Genomic DNA, 12646 nt, shown 5'->3' on the forward strand with positions numbered 1-12646 from the left:
GATTATAAAAATATCCCAGCATGGACCAATTGCTGCTAAAGAAAGAATGATTACTAATGTTCAGTTTTCGCTTTTTCTTATTATTATTTTTTTTTTATTATATGGACGCTATTTACAGCCCAGAAAACTCCATGTTTCAAGATCTGAGATGTCATCTTTAGCTATGCATCCATCTTTTTGGTTCACATCAACCACCAGCATCTGTTAAGTTAATAGTTACCTTCCCTACCTATCTCTGAGATGTCCTGAATGAACCCATCAGTCAAGGAAGCCTTCAGCACTTGTGGTGTTGGGAAGAAAAGGCACACACAGATCAGAAGGAATCAGCAGGAAAAGTTTCTTCATCCATCATCCCTGAGCACAAAGTATAAACTTACTTCCTTATCTATGTGAAGGTATTTAAGAGAGCCAAAGAAAACTGCTGTGCCATATTATGTGCATTTACTGTTCAGATTTCAGCAGCCAAGAAATGAATCTATTTAAAAATAAGTCCAAGGGCAAGTTTAGTGGTGGAATACACCTGAAAATGGGGTAAGCTAAGCTCTAGAAAAGGTTAGAGAAATCTTAGACAGAATCTCTGGCGCTGGGAAACCTCAGTCCACACCTGCAGAACAGGAAGTGCAGTTCTCATCAAACGCTGTGTATACAGAATGTTGTGATCACACAGCAGGGCTGCAGACACCTCGGTGTAGGATTGTACCTGCATTCCAGTGCACTCTACAGTTTTTAACCTCATTCTACATTGAAACAAATATATGGTCTCAGAGTTGAGAGTAGCAATGTGCAACCATACATTACACCCCAGCATCACACTCTACTATCTCTCTTAGTCTCAGTTTAAACTTTTCTTTCTTGTCACCTCTGAGCTATGCTCAAAGGTCTGAGAAACAACACACTGCCCTTAAGCCTTTGGTTCTGCACCACTGAACAAAGCAAAGAAGTGACCTTGATTTTTTTCTTATACAGAGCCAAAATGATCCATACATCACATAAGGACAGAGCTGGAGAGCTGAGATCTGAAGACTCTCCCACCCAGAGCCAGCCCAGTGCTCTGGCTATGCCACGGCTCTGCTTTACTTCTAGAGTTCCAAAATCTTCAGCTTCATTTTTCCCTCTTCCAGTTGCCCTGCTTGGCATGTTAATATGTTGTTACAAGGAATAACACTTCAACCTCCTGGTGAGGAAACACGCAGTCTGAGAGGGTAAGTGACAGACATTTTGTGAACGGTTGTTAATTATCAAAGCCTTTTGATAATATTTATCCAAATAAACTAACAGGTAGAAAGCTCAGTGCAATTAGCAGAAGTGCCCAAGGCCTGATGCTGTGCACTTGGACAGAGTTTAATTAGTGAAACAGCAACATTTTTGTACAAGTCCTGACAATTAAAGCCTACAGCTAATAACATTTACAATGCTAGGCTAAACTGTATACAGATTAAAATTGTAATGAATATAAATTAAAACTTAAGCTATAACACGGATTTCCAAAGGCACTTGCCTCTGACCAGCAGCATTTGGGGACAGCAGAGTTGTGTGCTGACAGAGTTCAGGTTCTATTTTGGTTGTGGGAGGATTGTTTTGTTATTTTTCTTTTTGCTTTAACTCAGAAAAGCTGAAATACTTCTAAATTTTGTAGCAGCCAACACAGGAGCAACAACACACCAATAAACAACTCTTCTTCACGCCTTTACTTGTAATTTCTGCACTCCTGTTTTTGCCTGTGGCCTCACAAGAATCCTTCCAGCCAGGAGCAGCACGTCCACAAGAACACACTGACTTCATTCCTCCTCCATCCGTGGGGAATGCAGGACACAGCTGAACTGCTCTCCCTGCAAGCCAAGGAGGTGACAGCCTGCAGGAATGGGGAGAGCACCCACAGCACTCTCCAGTTCTCGATGGGATGGCAGCAACTCCCTTGAACCTGCAGGTGGGAACTTGTGTCCCCCCTCCAATCAAGCTTTTGTTATGAGCACGGGTCAATAAAGATAACAATAGATTCTGAAATTTGGAGCTCCTCTTCCTCACCAAGTTTTGTTACTAAAACTCCAAACAACATAATTTAAAATATTGCATAGAAAAGGCAAATGCCTCCACTTTTTCTGCAGCAGCAGAGAGCTTTTCCCCAGATAACACCAGTTTCCCTGCAGTGAGGCATCGGATGTGCCACTCTGTGCACTCCGGGGGGATCAGCAGCTGCACTCCTCCAGCCTTGCGTTCACCCCGGCAGGCAGACGTGTCTGTAACACTGTCAAGGATCAACAAGAACTCATCTTACTTCCTATGCAGAGAGCATCAGTGTAACACTCGGTGTAAAGAGAAAAACGAGCTTGTCAGCAGGCAACCATTGCATGCGGAGCCATTTTGTCCTTATCAGAGAAAAGTCTCCTGAGCAAAGCGAGCCAGAGACAGCAGATTATCACCATCACTTCCAAAATGGGCTGGCAGAGCTTTGTATAATGTTTGTCATGCTGCATGTTCAGGATTAATTGTTGCCAAGAGATTATCATCTTCATCCAAATTAAAGATATTAAATTAATGCCAGGGAAGTTTTAAGTACCCTGAAAGGTAAAAGTGGATTTGTTATAAATGCTCACAACATCTTGCTTTAAGATTGCACAAAATGCAGTAGGGTGAACATGCCTCCTGTGTAATCCAGAGCAGGGAAAATTAAGGCAAAAAGCAAAGACATGCTTTGCATCAAGACTTATCAGGAATCCTTCAATGGTTCAAACAGTAACAACAGCAACACCAGCTGCTACCAGAAAGACCCAAAGCTCATCAGCGTGCAGGCAGATTTTAGTTTCCAACCAAATGCTCCATAAAGCCTTTCCTTTTACTTGTAATACTTCACTGAATTATACTTCTCTGCTGAAAGCATCTGTCTAAAAGCAAAACAAGATATTCAGAACATATTTGTATTAAAATCATAAATGGAAAAATAAAGAAACACTGAACTTCTAAGATCTGCATTTATCAGAATTTAAAACAAGTTTTCATGTTATAGCCAAGTTATTTTCATCTGGTAGATTAACAACGTTAAATTAGTGCAATGCTATATTTCATGCTTTCAGATTGTAATGACAAAAGGAAAACTAGCAAAGAAGATGTCTTAGCAGTTTACTAACCTCAATCCACAGGTCTTTTATTTCTTTGCTTAATATAATTAGTTTCTGGGTAGGGGTGGGAGAAGAGGAATAGATAATAAATACAACTTAATTAAGTAGAAATTTAATTAAATAGAATTTCCTCATAAAATGTCTTCATGAAAGGCAATAGTCATTGCCTTAAATCCAAGAAAACATTAATTCTAAATGTCATCATTTGTTGCCCCACTGAAAAATGAAGAATTTTGTTGTTTCTAATGCATGAAGTTTGCAAGTGAGAATGTGTTTGTTCCAAAAGAATTGGTGTCAAACAAAATGTCTGATACAAAGAACTTAAAGTGACAATAGGGAATCATGAATACTACCAAGAGACTATAGATGCATCTCAGTGGTTGTCTGCTGCTTGACAGAGCCAAACTCTGAAAGCCAAACCATTAACAAGTGGAGGCCAGGTCTCCTCACCTATAGAAAAACAAAAAGTAATCCTGAGAAGGCCAAAGGATGTTAACTGTTTAACTAGAACAGGTCATCCAGCAGACTGCAGAGACGGGTGAAAGGCTGCTGAGCACATCCAATTGATTCAGATTAGAGCAACTTTAATAACAATTGCTTCGAATTCACCCCTTGAACTATCAAGATTGGAGCAGGGTGGGCAGATCAAGCAAAGCTGTGGAAGCCTGTACTGAGAAATCTGCTCTGAAGGACACTGGGATTGGTGGACAGATGTACACGAGCACCTAACCCTCAGCTATTTCACAGAAAGGTGGAGAACCTAAGGCTACACACAACCTTTGCTGCAGTGATGCCTTTGTGCCATTAGTTCTGTGACATAAAGCTGTCATCCATCCCTGAGAATCTGTCTGTACCATCTACAAATATGTCTGCAAATAACTTAGTGATTCAAATAAATTTCAAGTACTTTTTGATGTCTTAGTTGAATGTGAATCTCCAGAGAAAACCTGCTACCCCTTGGCAGCTCCTACTGTCTGTCAGTGTTATTTAAGAGGCTCCTGTGCATCAATACAGAGCAAAAAGCTCTGTTACATAACCTGACAATTTTTTTAAGGTTTTGTTTGTTTTTTGGGTTTTTTTATCTTCAAAACTATGATCCTTCTAAGAGAAAGAGAAAAGATAGGCTAGCACATTACAGACAAAAGGCCCTTCCAAAGCTCTTTGGAATTTCAGTATTAACATTCCAAGTCCTACTTTGTTACACTCGTGCAGAGGAAATAACTCAAAGTACCTACAGCTCAAGAGTTGCAGGAATTACTGTATTCCACCGAATTTAAAGCAAAGCAATCTCATGACATGAAGTTCTCACACAACTGAGACATTTGGAAAACCAAAACTAGCTGCTGCCAACTCAAAGCTGCCACAGTGCTTTCCTCATGGCTACTCAGAGCCTGCTTTCCTCCAACTGAAGTGCTGAATTTTAAATCTCTGTTGCAGCAATCATGTATTTCTCACCAGAAAAAATGTTCTGGCAATACAGCCAGGTGACTCAGGGCCTTTTTAGGTGCATGGAAACACGGCAAGGAATGGAGTGCCCCCAGTTTTGTGACAGGAGGTGGGCTCTGAGGTGCCACCTGATCCAGAGCCATGGTCATAGACACTCAGGGACTGTGCTGCCAATTCATGCCTAGAAAACAGACATTTGAAAATTCCCCAATTTGAAGTTTTTAAGACACTTTCCAGATACTGATCACACATTCCCCTGATACACTAGGCACCTGAAATTGCACTCACTGTATCACAAGCTCCGTGCTGTATTTACAAGTAGTTACAACGCAGCTGGCGCCTGTAAAGAGACCAAAAAAAAGCAGCATTGATTTCCAAATGTGAAATTACTCTGGTAAAGCAGTTCAAGCCCTGCTAAAAATGTCCATTCTAGCTGGAAAGAGAAAAAATAGCATAATGAAAACACTACTACTTTTTAGAGAATACAACTCCCCATGAGAGAGTACTAAATGCAAACAAAACACAGTAAAAATAAAGACTGTATAAAAATGCAGTTTAATCTGAATTTTTCTGGGGCTAAACATTCCATCTCCCTACATATCACAAAAGGCAAGTAAGGAAAAGAAAAAAAAGAGAAGACTGGAAGAATTGCTCATAGGAAGAGAAAACATTTTAAGAAGTCATTAAAACAACAATCTTCCCAAAGAGAATACATCTGCAAAGCAGCAGCCAAACAAGCTGCCCAGTCTATTTTATCAAAGAGCTGGGCTTTTTCCTATTACTTGACAAACAACTGGCATCCAAGCTGCCAATTATTTAACCATGTTGGGACATTTAATTCCATCTAGGGGAGAAAAATACAGCTGCTGTAAATTCCAATGCTGCACAACAATCTACAAACAGCTGTCTTGAAATCTACTTTATGTCCTTTTTTATGTCTTTACTAGTACCATGTCACCAACTGGTGCAGAGGAAATGGTGCCTCTCTGGTACTGGTTGAAAGTCATTTTTGTCCTAGCCAAACCACTGCAAATAACTGAAATAATTAGGTAAGTGGTGGATAACATCATTCTACATGACCATTTAGATGGCTCTGTTCCATCACAGGTTATGTGCACAATGAAATTTCTTTGCTTCAGACCCAGCATTTTAGATTGTTTGTATGAGTGTGAATTCTGCTAATTATTAACCAAAATCTGAAAAGAAACCTGATCAATTACCATTTCTAATGGCTTAAATACTGTGCTTGCATTCCAAGGGAGCAAGTGGCATGCCAGGGACCATTTTGACCATCATGTTCCTTCAAGTTTAAATTATATCAATGATGTTTCTCTTCCCCTTGCTTTGAACCAGAAGATTTTTGCATTGGGGTTGTTCACCTGTGTCATTCTATGGAAATAATTTAACTGGTCTATGAGGAAGCGTGAACTTTAATTTCTTTAATCCATTTCCAACCTCCACCTAACTCTTCATAAAATCTGAGAAAATCAAGATTGTGAGTTATTAAACCCACAATCTTTCTGACTATAGATCACACGTTTTCAGGGATCAGTAAAAGCCATGATCCCATTCTTTATGGAATTAGGTAACTGCCAATAAGGGCACCTTTTGAGTATAACCAACCATTACAAAACCCTCTCAATGTTAAAGCAGGTTTTTGTACTCATTTTAAGAGCATTTAACTTAAAATATTAAAATAGTCTCAGTGTGGAACAAAAAATGCATGATAAACAAATGTGCAATTTTACTGAGGCCACAAACTTTCTGAAAAAATTAATAGGTCTATGTCAGGAAAAGACAAATTAGTAAGTATCTTTTATAACTGTATGAAAGATGTTAAATCAGAAAAATGCTGGATTTCAATACAGGATGCCTGACGAATGTCCAAAAATATCCTCTTTTCTGAACCTAAGCAGACAGAACAAGGTACACTAAGACAATGGGGCAAGGACCATTAGTTACTGACTTCAAAGGGACAACTCCTCACATGGAGGCTCCGAGAGCTTTCTAACTCATGGCCAGAAAACCTCATCCCTTGGTCAAAAACTGTCCACTACTGACATCCAGGTAAACGAGCATTCTTCTGAGATCATCCTGTGCATGAAGGAAGATAAATAGAATTTCTCAGCTTAAGGTGGTCAGCAGGCAAGACAACTGTTAAATTAAAAAGCAGAAAATAATAAACAAAAAAACCATTAATTTGTAACAAAATCAAACCACAAACAATTAAGGACTCCACAAAAACTCTAGCTAATGAAAGATGTTTCCTTCTTTATTATTGTGTAATACTTTTCACAGAAACATAGTATTTACAAATATACACATATAGACTGCTGATCAGAAAATGTTTTTGAAGAATTAGTCAAAAAAATCAATTTACAAAACCCATAAACTTTCAAAGGTATTCTGGCTGAAAAAATTTAATGAAATTTCAAGGAGATGCTTCTGTACAGAAAGAAGGTCTTAGCTTCTTGAGTTCTGGTAAATTAAGTGAGTTGTGAACCAAGTGAGCCAAGCTCAGCTGTACATCTGAGATGAGGCAGCTCTTTTCCAATTGTTCTTTTCACACAATTTCTTGATGGTCAGTTCCAATAGATCTCAGGAGGCACTGGTTTGGATGTTTTTGGAAGCTGCAAGCATTGCTCTCACTTTGGCCATAAGATCCTATAAAAAATAGAAGGAAAATGATCAGACACGTCTGAGCTTTGAATAGAGATCTGTTTTTCCACTGTAAATTTTTCAAAGCATAATTAAGACAAGTTTTCCTTTAAAGTTGGCATATCCAATTGAAAAAGTTAAATATTTCTTTCTTCCATGAAACTTGTTAAGAGCTGTACATGGTAAGATGTGCTGTTGATAAAGGGAATACTGCAGCATAATATGGACTTTAACATCTTTACAGTGGGTACAACTGCAGCCTAATGAATTTAGCTTGTCTTTAGAGGCTTGATAAAAATTGAAAAGACAGCACCTAGAGAAACAGCAAAATCGTTGTTCCCATAAGCAAACAGATTAAGAAAGACAGTGAACGTGTCTCTACATCATATGCAAACTTAGAACTGCCCAAGGTAGTAAGAGAAGAAAACAGTATGCTGGACATTGTTAATTAGGCAACATACTCTGAATTTGCCTATTTGTACCTGAGTGATTTTACTCTGCACTGACGACACAATTGCTGAAGAGATTTGGCCATCTTTTTCCTGAGAAACTCCCCTAAAAAATAAAATCAGAAATTTGTAGCAAGAGTTTTGAAAATGCATTTCACCATCTTGATTTGGGTCTTACTGTACATGTCTCTCACATGTTAGTCAACAGTTCTCTCAGTCAACTAGAGGATGTAAGTCAGGGTCAGAAAAATCACTTGTACAACTGCTCAGACAAATCTGAACAGCAGCCTGAGAATTTTTAACAGGACTGTTCTATATTCTAGAAATAATTTAATCATGAATCTTGACACACGTTACAATTCAAACCACTCTATTAAAGTTCTACTTCAAAGAGTTATCCCATTTCATGAAAGCTTCCAATTCCCAACTTAGAAATAGGCTGCAGAATTTTCTGCACCAGTTTTCCTGTAGGAGTAGGTCGAGATGCTTAGTCCAGAAAGCAGCAGAGATCCAACACTTCCATCAGACTGATGCAGACAGTGCAGTGCTGCCGGTGACTTTCACTTTTGACAAGCACACACACACAGAGCTCCTGGCCCCACGACCCTGGTCACAGACAGCCTGGCAGTCAGGAGACAGCAGCACTGCAAGGACAGTAACAGGGCACAGTACCTGGAGCGTTCCTGGCTGGATTCCCTGCTCTCCACAGGAGAGACACTAGTTGAATGTACAGAATTTTTGTGTGTGGATGGTTTGCCTGGTGACATGGATGGTGAGGGAGACCTAGCTCTGGATTTAGTACGTGATCTAGACCGCCTCTTCTTCTTCTTTTCGTGGGGACTTCTGTGAGAAGAAAATATTTTATTGAAGAATATTTAAAGCAGTATTACACTAGCTAAGCTGAAGTTACTTTTCACACTTCTGAAAGCTCAGGGACCCTCTTCCACAGACGTTTCTCTTGCATTTAGCAAGCATTAGTCTTACCCAACACCGCACATTTATGGTTGCACAAAATATCAGAAGCTCTTTTTAAAATGTTACATTAGGCAACTGCTGGCTCCTGAGGTTCTCACTGAGAATGCTGCTTCATGGTGCACAGCAATTCCTGGCCAGTGTCTGACTGTTTGCAGGACAACAGCAAAGAGCCTTTCATCTGAGATTTGCAGAATTAACTTTGCTAGAGGGAAGCTCCTTCCCAAACAACATCAGACACTTAAAATGCAGTAAGAAATGTAAGAATTTATACCCCTTACAATTTTGCCAGCTCATAAAATAAACAAAACATGGAATTATGGCTATGTGAAATATCTACAAGGCAAATCCAATTTGTTTGGTTTTTAAAAGAAAAAAACACTTTCCTTGAGATCCAACCTGCAATGCAACAAACCACAGGATCAAAATTTTAAATGAGCTGTTGTATTGCACTCAGACTAATTTAGCAGTATGCCTAAGTGCAAACTGTTTGTGACCTGGAAATTAGATCCACAAATGTTTGTCAGTATGAAAGCTAAACCAAAGGACTTATGGGTACCACTTGTGTTTCTCACTACCAGAAGGGAACAGAGATAGTCACCTCATAAGCAATATTAAGCTCAAAGAGAATTTAATTAGTAATATATTAAAGATGAAACTATCACATTCTTTTTACCTGATTATCAACTTATGTCTGTCTGATTCACATACTAGTATTGATATTGCTATAATTAGAAGAACTAGAGTCATGCCTTAATTAGATGTAGGCAATACCTTACTGTAGGCATCTCCCTCTAGTATGCACTCCTAGATGTCTATTCAGAATAATGTTGTTGAAGCTTCTAGAACATCTTAAAACACTAAGACTTTTAGCCACCTTTTAAAAGCACATTATTCATTCCTTTGATTTTTCGTGGGAATTTTCTACATTAAAAAGTACTATGCTGTAACACATTGAATTTCCATAAAAATAGCATACAACTGATGCTTAGACTTCACCCCACAACTTTTTATATAGAATTTAGCATTCAAGACTTGAAACTGCAAAACCTCCTTACACTTTTCTTGCATAAATGATTAAGTGGCAGACAAAAAAACCTCACAACCTCTAACATTTCATGACTACACAAAACCCTCAGCTACAAAGTCAGTTATTCCTTGATTAGCTATGTACTTTAACTGCTTAGTTTCTTAAAACATCATCATGTAACCAAGCTGTGAACAGATTTCATATTTAAATATCTTGAAAATCTTGGCAAACATTTGTCATGCAAGAAACGTATTTTACTGTAAGCTTTTTTGGTGTTTTTCATCTCAGATTATGATGAACAAATAGAGCAGCTGAATGACGAAGAAACTGTTCCATAACTGAACGTGGAAACTGGTCCATCACATTTTTACCTGAAAATTTAACATGTCAGGGTTGAAACAGTTTTTGATTTAATTTCTGTGTTTAACTACAATACTCCTTCTTCAGTCTACATCTTCTGTACTTCCTGCCATCTTTTATTGTGTCACGTTCTGGTTTCAAGGCCTAACAAAAGTTTAAACCTTTGACATCTATAAGCAATATAATTCACAGAAGAAAGTTGTTTGTTTCACAATTGCCATTGCAATTTATAACTTGGAGTGCTACAATTCTAAAAATACTTTACAGTTTTAAATGCTGAATGGTCAAGCAACAGACACATCAACACAGCATTAACAACATCATGGGGATGTGAAAAATTATTATTTTGTGCATTTATAGGAAAACAAACATTTTAAGCTTCCATATCTGTTCCACTTAACCAAATTTGCATGAATTCCACAGGAGCCTCTATCTTCATTTGATGAATGTTAAAAACTAAATCAGTTGAAGTATACTTAGGAAGTTTTCAATTATACTTACCACACATCAATTAATTACAGGCTATCAAGAGATGTTGTCATAAGAAACAATAGATTTTTTTTAAATGAAGCTGAAAGTGATCTCTTTCTTATTCCACAAGACATATGGAGAAAGAAGTTGAAGACTAAATGCCATTTTGATTAGAATAGTTTAAGAGACTATGTGCATGGTGCTCTCAAAATGACACCTTGAGTCATACTTCACATTCCAGTCTGCCAGTAAAATAACTGCAAAATAACTGTTTCCTAGATCAGAGTTGCCCTTACTTATGCAGATGTGATGTCAAGCAAGTTGAATCATAGTTGTGCTACCAACTGTGCGGAGGTCATACAGCTTGCACAAGCACAGCATGAGAAAATGAGCTAACAAGAGAGAAATATGAAACACCCAGTAAAATCTGAGCTCTCCCGGGCAGCAGCCAGCAGTGCATTAACATCCACCAATTTGACTGGACAGCTGCCGTTCACACACATGCAGGGATGGGGAAGAACAACAAGTGCGTCCGTTATTATTTTCTTTCTTTAAAAAACTATTTTTCTATCAAAACAAATCTGCAGAACATACAAAGGTTAAGATCTAGCTAAGGATTGTACAGGACAGCTGGGCTGCAGGAGCAGGAGCCTGACCTGGAGCGGGGCCGTTTCCTGCCGTTGCCAGGGCTGTTGCTGATGCGGTAAGCCGTGGGCACGCTCCTCTCGTCCCTGCGCCGCTCCGGGCTGTGCGCTCTCCTCCGCGGCGACCTTGACCGCGACCTGCTCACAGGAAAAACATTCCAAAGTCGGCTTTTTGTTACTTATTTCAAAACCTTTACTTCAAGGGAATTTTGCTTCACCAAATGCAAATACACCACCATCTTTCAAACATCCATTTCATACCAACACACGATGCATTCAGGCTCCAAAACTTCTCAGCTACGTAAAAATTTCTTGCCTATCCAAGACATTTGAGATGAAGTTATCCACTGCTTTTCACTCCCAATAGGGGGCTAAAAAAAGGAATTATTTTTTAGTCTCGCCTGCTATGACAACTTCTGTATTATCTGATGGAAAAAATTTTTTTTTAGTCCAGCCACCTTTTCTGGAAACATAGTTTACTAAAATTGGCATGCAGAAATCCAATCTGCATGAAGCCTGGGACTGGCAGGCCTGGCCTTGTCTTCCCAAATCAGTGGTGGGTTTTCAGAACTGCTGCCTCATAGAGAAATACTTGTTCTTGATGTAGTGCCTATCTAACACTGACAAGTCCAGGAAATGTCCTGGTTGCTGCAAAATAATCTAGCACAGCCAATATTTTCACCAGTGTAAGTGACCAACAACCCATTATCAGTGGTGTTTAGCACTAGCACTTTGACTTGAAATATTTTTCCTAGAAAACTGAGGAGATCAAGAAAGGAAAACAGAGAACATGCCTAGTTAAGATCAGAGATCTTCAGGTTCACACAATATAGGTAATATATACACACCTACAAAGTCCTGAGCCATTTTTGTTACACCCACAACAAAAAAGCCCAACTGAAAAGAAATTATCATAATGGAAGATAACTGTTGCAAATTAACTTCTTTGACACTTAAAAATCTGATCTTTACTAAGCCATTCAGAAGGATTAAAAAAAAAAAAAGTAAAAAAATCAACAGATTATAAAACTTGGTTCAGTCAGACACCTTGACATTTTACCATGATTTCCCTCAAAAGAGCTCCAGCAGTCAAATCTTTTCATTGCCCAAGCTGCCTGATAATTTTTCCACTCTGCTGCTGCTGCCACTGATGAGCTGCTCAGGCTCGGCTCCATGCTCACTGTTGCTGTGGATGCTGTGAGTCTGTGATATGGAGGCACACACTTCACATTCAGACTAAAATGTCCTAGTTTTGGTATTAACTAGAATCCTGAAAAGGCTTAGTCCCTTAACCAAAAGCTGAACCTTAGTGAAACACGCCTGTATGCACCAGCCTAAAAAAAGTCCAAACAATCAGAAAGAAAAAGACATTAGCTTCATTTTTATGAACTGACATTTGTGGTTCTACAGCATTCTTCCAATCACCAAATATTAAGAACTTTGACCATTTGCTTCAAACAGTTACAAAACAGCTGATCAGTTTTACTGCAATATATAAAT

General features: G+C 38.7%; 1 protein-coding gene and 1 long non-coding RNA gene across 5 annotated transcripts in view; one reads left to right on the top strand and one right to left on the bottom strand.

The window, feature by feature from the left end:
- The first annotated feature begins 1010 nt into the window (after nt 1-1010).
- On the top strand, nt 1011-2961 carry LOC148221609 (uncharacterized). The gene is made up of 2 exons (XR_015807698.1): nt 1011-1202; nt 1637-2961. It is a non-coding gene; the product is annotated as an uncharacterized LOC148221609 (long non-coding RNA).
- Nucleotides 2962-6813: 3852 nt separating this feature from the next.
- Nucleotides 6814-12646, bottom strand: part of SFSWAP (splicing factor SWAP) — a 34854-nt gene continuing 29021 nt past the window's right edge. For 3 of the 4 annotated variants that reach the window (XM_088176240.1, XM_088176239.1, XM_088176241.1), the window contains 4 exons: nt 11159-11284; nt 8342-8512; nt 7703-7775; nt 6814-7226 (listed from right to left, as the gene is read on the bottom strand). In XM_088176240.1, the coding sequence (XP_088032366.1) occupies nt 7161-7226; nt 7703-7775; nt 8342-8512; nt 11159-11284 (436 nt within the window). In that variant the 3' untranslated portion in view covers nt 6814-7160. Of the gene's footprint in view, nt 7227-7702; nt 7776-8341; nt 8513-11158; nt 11285-12193; nt 12350-12646 lie in introns of all 4 variants that reach the window. The other variant, XM_088176242.1, reaches the window with a different exon arrangement.

This window comes from Sturnus vulgaris, chromosome 19 (assembly GCF_052056855.1).
Source record: "Sturnus vulgaris isolate bStuVul1 chromosome 19, bStuVul1.hap1, whole genome shotgun sequence".
Lineage (NCBI taxonomy): Eukaryota > Metazoa > Chordata > Aves > Passeriformes > Sturnidae > Sturnus > Sturnus vulgaris.